We start from the raw sequence: 13,266 nt of genomic DNA on the forward strand, positions 1-13,266 counted from the left end.
AGGTTATGTTTAAAACAATGTATGCATGAGATGTATGTATTAGTTAAACAAAATTTATTTGCATGAGATGTAAAGAAAATTCTTAAATAATAAATCATTTACATAAGATGAAAACTGAATTACATAAGATGTAATCACATAATATATGAAAGGGTTTTATAATTACATAGGATGTAAACTTGAACCAATATGACATTTACATAAGATGTAAATCGAATGACATATGGTATGTGGTAGATGGTTACATTAGATGTAAATCCCAAGAGACCTAAAAGCTTTCTAAATCAAGCGAGAGTGAACGATACATTGAGCTAGCCATATTTGATTAATTGATCTAATTGGTTTCTAGGAAAGCTCAAAGGTGGTTACTTAAATAGGACCTTACTCTCCGAGTAAGGAGAGCCTCCCACCTGCTTACCTGACCAATTGATCGTTTACCTCCTATGAAAAACTCAATGTTGGAATCACCAGGATCTGATTACCCAATATTAAGTCGATTGGTCTTCCACCGTAGTAGAGTTGCTAAGATCTTTCCGGCATTGATTGGTCTCGGCTGGATACAGTGGGCTAGTTGCATCGGAGGATTAGACGTCTCTATTAATATGAGATGTTGTGGGGTAAAGGTGGGGTTGGGCTCCAATAACTGTTAGGTGAGGACCCAATCACAGCTTTATTTTTGCAGGATATACGATGGGTCTGACTTAACCAAGGAACGGGTCCAATAACTGTTAGGTGAGGTCCTTATGACTTGGAGACTAGGTTAGCTTAATATGCTTACGAAGCATTGTACAAGAGTTGTACACTCATCGTCTATGTGTCTCCAATAACTGTTAGGTGAGGTGACATGTAGATTGGTAGGACCGCAGCACCCCACTCGAAATCCTAAGTCGCAGGTTTCTGTATCTTTACTAGGGGAGTGTGAGAGATCCGAAAAATAGTGGAAGGATTTGATCCAATTTTGTTTTAAAAGTCCCTAAAACAAATTAATGTCAAATACAAATTTCTAATTAGAATCTTTACTCTCTGCAGATGTCAATGGCTTCCAACCCGATAGTTCGAATTCTAGATAACAATAGGTTGACCGGACCAAACTATAAAGATTGGCTCCGCAACTTGAAGATTGTCTTGAGTTGCGAAAAGATAGCTTACGTTCTTAACCATGAACTCCCGGTGTTACCAACCTGTGCAACCAATGAGCAGCGTGAGATGCATGCAAAATGGTTGGATGACGATAATAAAGTTAGGTGCTACATTTTGGCATCCATGTCCAACGAATTGCAATGCCAGCATGAGAGCATGAAAACTGCTAAGGACATACTTGATCACCTACAAGAGTTGTATGGTGAACAGAGTCGTGCAGCGAGGTATTGAAGTGTCCAAGCGGCTCTTCAAAGCCAAGATGCACGATAGACAGTCCGTCCATGAACATGGTTTAACCATGATCAAGGATCTTGAGGAGCTTGAGAAGCTTGGCATGACCATGCACAAGAATCTGAAAACGGATTTGATCCTACAATCGTTGCCATGTTCATATGGGCAGTTTATTGTAAACTACCATATGAATCAAATTGAATGCACCAAGCTTGAATTGTTGAATATGTTGGTAACAACTGAAGGAGCCTTGAAAGGTTCAAGGGGCACAGTTCTCACTGCTGAGCTAGCTTCTACTTCCAAGATAAAGTTTACTGGGAAGAAGAAGAAGCCTGTGAAGAAGCAGAAGATCGAGAAAAAGCCGAAGAAGGAAGTTCCTAAGAAGAAGGCCGAATCCAAAGGAAAATGTTTCCATTGCAATGAAGACGGCCATTGGAAGAGGAACTGTCCGATCTACATGGGAAACATAAAGAGCAAAAAGGGTGACACGCCTTCTGAAGGTATATTTAATATGCTCATTATTGAAACTAATCTAACGGTTTCTTCTATTTCCAGTTGGGTTATAGACTCTGGTTCTAGTGTTCACTTGTGCACTACCATGCATGCAGGGTCTAAAGAAAAGTAGAAGGCTCACGGAAGGTGCGATAACCCTACGGGTTGGCAATAGAGCAAGAGTTGCTGCTGTTGCTGTGGGCACATTCCCTTTGCATTTACCGTCAGAATTTAGTTTAATACTTAGAGATTGTTATTTTGTACCTAGTGCTAGCAGAAATCTGATTTCTGTATCTTGTCTAGCACAGGAACATTATGAATTCAATTTCAATAAAGACTACGTTTCCATTTATTTGCGAAATAAACTGTTTGGACGTAGTTTTATGATTGACGGTCTCTATCACTTACATATGGATGTATCTGTGAACGTATCTGAGCATACAGTGAGTACCATAGGATCTAAAAGATCTAGAGATGAGATAAATCAAAAGTATTTGTGGCACCTCAGACTTGGTCATATAGGAGAAGACAAAATTAATAAATTGGAGAAACATGGGCTTTTGAGTTAATTGACTTCTGTATCATATCCGATTTGTGAATTCTGCCTTCAAGAAAATATGGCCAAATTACCCTTTGTAGGACATGGGGAGAGGTCCGTTGAAATACTTGCCCTAGTACACACTGATGTGTGTGGCCCATTCAATGTACAGGCTAGGGGTCAATTTTTCTACTTTATTACTTTTATCGATGATTTCTCATGGTATGGTTATGTCTATCTTATGAGACATAAATTTGAAGCATTTGAAAGGTTCAAAGAATTCAGATTTGAAGTATAAAAACAGACAAGAAAACTCATTAAGGTTCTTCGATTAGATCGAGGAGGAGAATACCTTAGTGGAGAGTTTCGCGATTATCTCAAACAAAATAGTATAGTTTCACAATGGACACCTCCTGGAACACCTCAACTCAAAGAAGTGTCAGAAAGGAGGAATCAGACCCTATTGGATATGGTCAGGTCCATGATGAGGTTCACTGACTTACCCTTATTCTTGTGGGGAGATGCCCTACTTACAGCTATCTACATATTGAATAGAGTTCCCTCTAAGTCCGTTCCTACCACACCGTATGAGATATGGCATGGTAAGAAACCAAGTCTTGGTTATCTCAAGATTTCGGAATGTCCGGCCCAAGTCAAACGATAACAGGCAGACAAGTTAGAGGCTAGGACAATTGGTGCGCGCTTCATTGGATATCCTAAAGAATCATTAGGATATAATTTTTACATCCTAGAAGACCACAATGTGTTTGTGAGCTGACATGCCATCTTCTTGGAAAAATAGTTTATCCTTGATAGAGGCAGTGGGAGGAAAATTGAGCTCGAAGAAAAAGTCTCTCAAGAGCAACGAGCAATTGAGCCTAGTGAACCTATTCACGTGGAGCCAATACATGAAGAACCTCGTCCACTTCGTAGATCCAGTAGGATCTCCCATCCTCCTGAAAGATACTTAGGTATGATTACAGAGGACATAGAGGAAGAGTTACTCATGGAAGAAAGAGATCATAGTAATGATCCCAAGACCTACAACGAAGCGATATTAGACATCGACTCCGAGAAATGGATGGATGCAATGAAGTCAGAAATAGACTCTATGCATTTCAACCAAGTATGGATCTTAATAGATCCACCTGAAGGTATTGTACCTATTGGGTGTAAATGGATCTACAAAAGAAAAATGGGTTCGGATGGCAAGGTAGAGACCTATAAGGCAAGGTTGGTGGCAAAAGGTTATGGTCAGCGCGAAGGCATTGACTATCAGGATACCTTTTCACCGGTAGCCATGTTGAAGTCCATTCGAACGTTGCTTGCCATTGCAGCTTATCATGATTATGAGATATGGCAGATGGATATGAAAACTGCATTCTTTAATGGATATCTTGAGGAAGATATCTATATGAAACAGCCTCAAGGTTTCACTTTCAGTGATGGTGATCACAAGGTCTGCAAGCTGAAAAGATCCATTTATGGACTAAAGCAAGCATCTCGGAGTTGGAACACCCATTTCGATGATGTGATCAAATCGTTTGATTTCATCAAAAACAAAGAGGAACCATGTGAGTACAAAAAGGTCAATGGAAGGGCTATAATATTCCTCGCATTGTACGTGGATGATATACTCCTGATTGGGAATGATATTTCCATGCTCACATCGGTCAAGTTATGGTTGTCTAAGAAGTTCACCATGAAAGACCTAGGTGAAACATCTTATATTTTGGTGATTAAGGTCTATAGGGATAGATCTAAGAGGATGCTTGGTCTATCACAAAAAATGTACATAGAGGAAGTGTTGAAGAGGTTCAGTATGGAAAACTCTAAGAGGGGATTGTTACCCCTAAGGCATTGGATAAATCTCTCCAAAAAGATGTACCGCAAAACATCTGAAGAGATTCAGCGCATGAGTAGGATTCCTTATGCATCAGCAATAGGGAGCCTCATGTATGCCATGCTATGTACTCGACCTGATATAGCACATGCTGTGAGTGTCACGAGCAGATATCAGTCAAATCCAGGCGAGGAGCACTGGATAGCTGTGAAAAATATCCTTAAGTACTTGAGAAGGACTAAGGATATGTTTTTGGCCTTTGGAGGAGGCACAGAGTTAAAGGTAGAAGGATATACTGATTCAGACTTTATGATTGACCCTGATGATAGAAAGTCTACATCAGGATATGTATTCTTATGCAATGGAGGATTGATAAATTGAAAGAGTTTCAAGCAACCGATTATTGCAGATTCTACCATGGAAGCAGAGTATATTGCTGCATCGGATGCTGCGAATGAAGTATTCTGGTATAAGAAATTTGTCGAAGAGCTAGGAGTCATGTTACAGATGCCATAATCCTTTTCTGCGACAACAATGGCACCATAGCACTGGCTAAGGAGCCAAGGTCTCACCAGAAGTCCAAGCACATAGAGCGGCGATTTCATCTAAGTCGCGACTACCTCGAAAAGAAGTATGTAGAGGTGCAGAGAGTAGACTCCACTGATAACGTGGCGGACCCATTCACTAAGCAGTTGAGTCGGAAGAAATTAGAAATCCATCTTAAAAAATTGGGACGTAAATACATGTCTGATTGGCTTTAGTGCAAGTGGGAGATTGTTAGAAGTATGCCCTAGAAGCCAACGTGGTTGACGCATATTTGTAATCTGGGGCATAAATTTGTAATTTGACAGTTATTAATAAATAAGATTGGATAATTTATTTTTCATTCATGTTTGTATGTGTTCATGAATCGTCCAAGAAATTAATAGATGATGACACATATTCTCAAGGAGTTGAGAATTTGAGGCACGTGTCATTAGGGATTAATTTCTAAATGCTCCTGATCGATGGATCCATCACGAGGAACGGTGATCGATCCAATGAGATTAGTGCACATATCACTTAGTCAGATGGACGAGTCTCAAGTCCATGGTGTAGAGACACTGGAGTGATTATGCGAGTACTTATTAGAGAACAAGGTACTGAGCGTGACCAAAGATAATAGTCACATGGATGTCTATCCACTCGTCAATGACTACTTATGATGTAGTTGTATGACTGGTCCTTTGACCTGCGATGCCTCAGCTATTCACTATGAGATTGTTGTAGTTTGACGAGTATGTGAACTTACACTACAAAAGAAAGAATATCTCCCGGCGGTTTTTTTTATCTCTACCGATGCTTTTAAGCGTCGGCGAATTTCCAGCCCACGCATCGCAAAGCGTGGGTCAGACGTCGGGCAGGTGGGCGTGGGTCGGGTTTAACCCGACGCGTCAAAAAAGCGTCGTCGGTCTATGCCGACGCTTTTAAGCATCGTTCCTGTTATAGCAAGCCGACGCTTAAAGGCGTCGGCGTACCTCAACCGACGCTTCCCACCGTAGTCTCCGTTGGACTATGCCGACGCTTAAAAGCGTCGGCCTATGCGACTTTACCGACGCAATAAATCGTCGTGAAAGGCATTTCACATTTTTTAAAAAATGTCGTGCCGCTTGGTATTTCCGACGCTAAATAGCGTCGGCAATGACATTTTTTTTAAAAAAAAATTGTATATGCAATTTTTAATACTCTGTATACATTAATTTCTAACAAAACACATACACTAAATCACATAGATAAGAAAATACACAACACAGACAAGAACTTTTCATTCAAAATCTCAATATTATCATATTTGATTACATTGTACTTCAAAAACATTCTAAAAACATCCATCTCAAATTTCTAAGTATACAATCTACGATGTATCAAGAGTCGACGGCATCATCTCTACGAATAGATGAAGTATCAGCAACCTACAAGAAAAAAAAATACTTTAGAAACTAAAAATACGAAAGTCATCACGCTAATACAAGAATACATTATAATTATATAAAATATTCAAATATATTTAGTTATGTACCGGAGGAGCAAATCTCTGCAAAAAAGATGAAATATGGTCAAGCTGATCTTGCAAAGATTGTATCTTCAACTCTTGGCTCTGCTTCAACTCCGCCATATCAGTCATATGACTCTGCCTCATCTCCTCTATCCTTGTCTCATATGACTGCTTTATCTGTGCCATCTCTGTCTTCAAACGATAAACCTCTGCAGTGCTAGTACCTTGTTTGGCATCTTGGGTATATCGGCTCACTGCAGACAGCTGAGTGGGGGTAACTCCAATACCGTAACCCCTTACGCGACCATAACGTTCTGGGCCCATCAATTCGGCATAGACCTGAGCCTCGACGCGACTGGCCGCGTTGGATGATGATGACTCCCCGACGCGCTCTGAAATAAGATTTGTAGCTCTTTCCTATATCTCTCTCAAAAAAATAAACAGTCACATTAATAATTTAAAAGAAGTAAAACTAATTAAAAAATTATGATCAAATAAAAATGAATACATACAACTATATCTCTCGACTCGTCCCAGACAAAGCTGCCATCTCGGTGAGTGTGGGTCATCTTATAAAACTCTACCTTACTAGGCTCCCTTCCATGCTCTACTATTTACACATACGGAAAGTATATGGGCAAACTATATATCATGATATGTGCTATATGTTAGTAGAGTTTCAAATAGTTTCAAAAGAACTTACGAATTCATTTCTACGTCTCGCATAACTCTTCGAGCCTGAAGTATGAGGAACTGCTTGAGATGCTCGTGCAGCTCTACCAATATTAGAATATGTCTGCCAAAATAAAAGCACACAGTATAATATGATTCAAAGTATATATTTGCAATCTATATTAATAATAAAGATAATAGAAGATATTGAAACAATATACGTGACCTGTCCTCTTTTAGAAAACCAGTAGTGAACAAGCTCCCTCCACTGTTGAGGGTATACATCAGGAGGAGTCACACGAGCAACCTCCTCCTCTGTCATACCCTCGCGCTTGAAGTCCGTCTTCAATTTTGCTTTATATTCTTTCCATTTGCGATTGAGGGACTTTAGCACCCAATCATGGCTCTCTGGAGGGAGTACAAACTTACCCTACAACAAGATACAGAATGTTATAATAATATTAAACATCTAAAATAAAATTATGATACTAAGCAAATTAACATACAGGAGGTGTCGAATTAAAAAGAATAAATTCAATTCATTATCTGTATAAGTCTAAGAAGCTCAACCTTATACGAAAGAAGCATGTCATTCCACTTCGTATAGTTGAGTGGACACAGCTGACCCTTGCGTGCAACCGATCCTAAAAAGCTTGATAGTAGACTTCCAGCTCTATTGATGGGTTGCCTCAATTCGTTGCATCGGATGATGTTCTTCTCACCCGGAGGAAGCTTCCACACATCCTTTGCTTGAGTGGGTCCCCGTCTCGTCCTCGCTGTCCCTTGTCCATCTATTCAAATTAAATAAAATGTCTTAAAAAGTTGAAGACAAATATGAACATAAAATATGAACTTTAAATCGAATTACCCTGGATCCGGAGCTCATCCTCCGGACAATCAGCAGGAGGCTCGCGCTGAGATCCTGACTCGTGCTGCTGGTGATCACATGGCTGCTGGGACTGCAGGGACTGCTCAGAAGTAGATCCCACCTGAGAATGCTGGAACTCCACATCTCTAAATCGTCTTTCTCGGGGCATATTGTTACCTGGTATGCACAAAAAAGAATCAATATTTGGTTAAATGATAAATTTATACTAAATAAAGGGCTAATAAAAGAGAAGATCAAATTTTACTCTAGAAGATCACCAGAGATATCTTTCTTAGGACAATATGACACCAACCAGCCATATCAAGCTGATCATCACAATCATTCTGATTTTTAAGGCATTTAGAACATGGATCATCATACAACTATATCATCTTCAAACTTCATATGCATATCAGTCTACATGTTCAAACTTCAAAGTATATGCATATCAGTCTACATGTTCAAACTTCAAAGTATATTCATATCAGTCTATATGTTCAAACTTCAAAGTTTTTCTTGACCTGAAGTCTTTGAAAGATGTAATACTAAATTCAATTTGAAAAAGTGGTGCAAAATTTGAAAAAGATGGAACACTTCACTATTGAAGCTGTGGCTGGAGGATGTACACGGGCTTGTTGCAAGTTGTGCAAGCAAACATTTGCTTACAGTAGTGGGTCGAAGATTGCAGGCACTAGCCACCTCAAGAGGCATATTGCTTCAGGAAAAGAAAATGCTTGCGCTTACTTCAGGTTCAAAAGCCGATGAAACTTGCGGTGAACCCCCTCGCAAAAGACGCTACAGAATGTCTGGCTTTGCAAATGGCGCTGCATTTGACCAGGACGTCAGCTGCGTATATCCATTTATCAGAAAGAAAAGCAAAGCCTCATGCAAGTCTTTGGAACTATGTTTGCCTTACTGGGCAATTCATCGACAGCGACTGGAGGCTGCACAGAAGAATGCTTAACTTCATGATGGTATCATCTCCTCATTCAGAAAATGCTCATAGTGAAGCTATCGGGGTTAGCCTTTCAGATTGGAGCATGAAGTCCAAGTTATTCACCATCACTTTAGACAATAATTGCTCATCTCATGACATCTACAGTGCAAATCTCAGAGACCACCTGTCCAACAAGAACACGCTCATGCTCAAGGGTCAGCTGTTTGTTGTCCGTTGTTATGCCCATATTTTGAATGTAGTTGCTCAAGATGTGATTGCTTCAATCCATGGTATTATATACAACATCCGTGAAAGTGTGAAATTTATCAAAGCTTCTCCAGCCCGTGAAGAAAATTTTGCTGAGATTGCCTTGCAACTTGAAATTCCTAGCACAAAGACATTGTCTCTTGATGCTGGCGGCCGCCTTGGAATATAAACAAGCATTTACTGTATTGGAAACATGCGACGATAACTATAATGAAGCACCATCGACTGAGGACTGGAAGAAGGTAGAGATTACATCTTTCAAAGACTACTAAATCAGAAATTAGAAGTTTTAAGAGACAAGACAATAGATGTTCTTAAAGTACCAGCAACATTTGAAACTCCAACTGCAAGGACGGATTCAGGAATGGAGCCAACTTGTCCTTTCAAGTTGCTCATAAGCGCATCGAGCATCGAGCATCGAGCTTAAAGTCGGTTTCCATCCTTCTCAAAAAGCTCATAAGCGCATCGAGCATGTTGCTCCCATCTATCCAGACCTTCAAGCTGATGGACACTTAATGTAGCCGCACAGAACTCATCAAACAAAAATAGTAAGCTGAGCAATATAAAGGAAAAAACAAAAACTTCTAACAATCAAACACATACTGAGATCAGAAGATCTTGTACACGGGATTCCTTCATTGCATCAAACTCGTTGGCGCATTTACTTCATCAGTTGGCACAACATTATAAGGCATACACTGAGTATAAGTATCATCGTCCTCCTCTTCCAATTTTTTTCCCATATCATACAAGTCCCTAGGTTTCGTTTTAATAACAAGAGACCAATTTTTATCTTTTGAGTCTTGCACAAAAAATACTTGTCGAGCTTGAGATGAAAAAACAAATGGATCATCTTTCAATAACACACCAGTATGTATCAACCTTGAAAAATTTACAAGTGTGAAACCATTTATGTCTTGCCTCAAACCTCTAGGTGAGTTTATATCCACCCAATCACATCGAAATAATACTACCTTAAAATTTCCATAATAATTCAGCTCATAAATATCTGTTAGAGCACCATAATAATTTTTTCCGTCCGCCTCAACTATAACTCTACTATTTTGTGTTTTTCTAAATTTCTCACGCTCTTTAGTATGAAATTTAAAACCATTTATAATGAACCCAACATATCTGTTGACAATATTATTCGGACCTCGAGCAATGACTATTAACTCATCAGAACAATGCTTCTCCATCATCACTGGTATCTAAAAAAAATTATGGAAGTAATGATTAATTTCTCTCTATAAAATTAAAAAAAAAGCTTAATATATTACACATCTAACCTGTTTGGAAAGCAATTCTGGAAATAATTCAACCAACCATCGTTGCTCAATCCTTGGTGTAGGACGAATGTTATGGTTGAGACTTCGCTGAGCTATTAAAAATTCTCTGCACGATCAAGGTTATCTTTAATTAAATACCAATATTACATTCTCCTGACATGACAGTAAATTTAGATTTCAATTAACCGTACTAACCTGCGAGATTCGGATATTATATCACTATGAAGTAAGACATAGCGATGTGCCTGTGCCAACGATTTCTGGTCAAGAACAACACTTTCAACTTTTCCCAAAACTCTTCCACCAGATGAGAACTTGTAAACATCTGCATTCTCTATGATATCACAATTCCTTTGAGGTCGATTGAAAACCATTTCAACACCTTCAAGATATCTCGAACAAAATGTCAAACACTCCTCAGCAATATATCCGTCAGCAATCGAGCCCTCGGGATAGGCTCGATTGCGTACATAATCTTTTAAACGCATAAGAAACCTTCAACAATAAATTTTTAAAATAAATATCAAAATCAAACTGATTATTAAATAATTATATTAGAATTTAGAAAAATTACCTCTCAATAGGATACATCCATCGGTAGTGAACCGGGCCACCAAGTTTAGCTTTTGCCGCTAAGTGAATGAGTAGATGAACCATAATAGTAAAAAATCCAGGAGGAAAGATCTTTTCCATATTGCATAGTGTAAGTGCAATATTAGACTCCAATTGATCAAGCTCCTTAGGATCAAGAACTTTGGAACATAATGCCTTAAAGAATGATGACAATTGAGAAACAATTGCAAAAACTTGTTTCGGTGTTGACGATCTTAAAGCCAATGGAAAGATATCTTGCATCAAAATGTGACAATCGTGACTTTTAAGATTTGAAAGTTTTCGCTCTTTGAGATTTACGCATCATGAAATATTCGATGAGTACCCATCAGGAACTTTCAAATTTTTCAGAACTGTTAGAAAAAGATCTTTCTCTTGAGTAGACATTGTATAACATGCAGGAGGTGTATAAAATTTATCATTGGCAAGCTCTGTCGGATGAAGCTCTTGTCTTATGCCTATATCTTTCAAATCAAGACGCGCTTTCAAGTTATCTTTGGTCTTCCCATCAAGATTTAACAATGTTCCAATCAGGTTATCATAAACGTTCTTCTCTATATGCATCACATCAAGGTTATGTCGAAGAAGATTATACTCCCAATAAGGTAAATCAAAGAAAATGCTCTTTTTTTTCCATAGTTGTTTCTGTGTAGATGCTGCCATTGAGTCATCATCATTTCCCTGACCATATATGTTGTCTTCATTCTCAAAAAAGTTGTCAACATCCTCAGCAACCTCTGCTATTAATCCTTCATTCATTGTGCTGCCAACATGCTCCCTCCCCCTCTTCTTTGAACATTTGGCGACCTTACCCGGTATATAATTGGTGTCATGCATTTGTCTGAAGACTTCAGTTCCAGTTGGTGGAACAGGGGCAGATCGCAACTCTATGGTACAATCAAACAAGTCTTTCTGAAATCGAAATGGATGGTTTGCTTCTAACCACCGACGATGGCCCATATAACAGAACTTTCCTCCATGTTTTAACCAATACGAATGGGTTGAATCTCCACAAGAAGGACATGCAATACGCCCCTTAGTGCTCCAACCAGATAAATTAGCATATGCAGGAAAATCATTGATAGTCCAAATAAGAGCTGCACGCAATTTGAAATTTTGTCCAGCAAAAGCATCAAATGCATCAATACCCTTCCATATTTGTTTCAATTCCTCTATTAGAGGCTGTAGAAAAATATCAATATCATTACCTGGGCCCTTGTCACCTGGAATAACCATTGATAGAATTACTGAAGACTGTTTCATACACATCCATGGTGGCAAATTATATGGAATCAAAACAACCGGCCAAGTGCTGTATGTTGAGCTCATCGTTCGGAATGGATTAAACCCATCAGTAGCTAAACCTAGCCTAACACTGCGAACATCAGAAGCAAATTCGGGATGCCTATCATCAAATGCTTTCCATGCGGGACTATCCGCTGGATGTCGTAACATTCCATCCTTTGTACGGCCTTCGTCATGCCATCTCATCGAGAAAGCCGTCTTCGGTGATGCAAACATCCTTTTCAATCTTGGTATAAGAGGAAAATACCTCAAAATTTTAGCCGATTTTTTCTTAGTCGGTGCAGCATCCACTTCAGTCAACGAATCATTCTCGTCATCTTTATGTTTTTCCCATCGTGAAGTTCCACATATTCGGCACGACTCTTGGTTTCTATTTTCACCACGATATAAAATGCAGTCATTCGGACAACTGTGTATCTTCTCATATCCAAGGTCCAACTCTTTTATCAGTTTTTTGGCTTCATATGAAGATGATGGCAAAGTAACACCTTCCGGAAATGCATCCTTTAATAATTGAAGAAGCATGATAAAAGACTTGCTGGACCACCCATTCAAATATTTCAAATGTAATAAATGCAGAAGAAAAGAAATCTTCGTAAAATTCTTACAATCCTGATACAGTTCTTGATCACAATCTTTCACCAAGTTATCATAATGAGCTGTGTCATCAGAATGTATAGATTCCTCAACATGCATGGACTGATCAATAACTGCACGCTGATCTTCTCCTACAGTTCTGATACTATGTCCAAGAGCATCTCTAAGTAGGCCCCTTATATCATCTTATTCTACAGAATTTTGTTCCGTGTCACTACATCCAAAAGTGAAGGTGTCTTCTAGATCGGAGGGTTGGTTACATGAAGGTATGAACTCTCCATGGAGTACCCATTCAGTATAACCCTTTAGAAAACCATTCCATACCAAATGTTCTTCAACAAATTTTGGATCAAGAGCAGAACCGTTTACACATTTTTGACATGGACATAAAATCTTTTCGTTCATATTAGATTTCTCAAAAGCAAACTTAATGAAATTCT

At 38.9% G+C, this 13,266-nt stretch overlaps 1 protein-coding gene, 1 long non-coding RNA gene and 1 pseudogene across 2 annotated transcripts; 1 reads left to right on the forward strand and 2 right to left on the reverse strand.

Annotated features, from left to right (window-relative positions):
- Positions 1-6,337: 6,337 nt before the first annotated feature.
- On the reverse strand, positions 6,338-7,385 carry LOC148703339 (uncharacterized). Its single transcript, XR_016400416.1, has 2 exons — positions 7,178-7,385; positions 6,338-7,075 (listed from the first exon to the last, which is right to left on the reverse strand). It is a non-coding gene; the product is annotated as an uncharacterized LOC148703339 (long non-coding RNA).
- A 1,195-nt stretch (positions 7,386-8,580) lies between these two features.
- LOC149753684 (zinc finger BED domain-containing protein RICESLEEPER 2-like) lies at positions 8,581-9,192 on the forward strand. The gene has a single exon (XM_089930365.1). It carries the CDS (start codon positions 8,581-8,583, stop codon positions 9,190-9,192), a length of 612 nt encoding a protein of 203 aa, XP_089786491.1.
- Positions 9,193-10,317: 1,125 nt separating this feature from the next.
- LOC149753685 (uncharacterized) lies at positions 10,318-12,024 on the reverse strand (annotated as a pseudogene).
- Positions 12,025-13,266: the final 1,242 nt, after the last annotated feature.

Source organism: Phoenix dactylifera, chromosome 4 (genome assembly GCF_051530095.1).
Source record: "Phoenix dactylifera cultivar Ajwa chromosome 4, Ajwa_hap1_PhDact_Kaust_v1.1, whole genome shotgun sequence".
NCBI lineage: Eukaryota > Viridiplantae > Streptophyta > Magnoliopsida > Arecales > Arecaceae > Phoenix > Phoenix dactylifera.

Excerpts from the sequence above, each read along its gene's own strand:
- LOC149753684 (XM_089930365.1), top strand. The coding sequence starts at position 8,581 with ATGAAACTTGCGGTGAACCCCCTCGCAAAAGACGCTACAGAATGTCTG.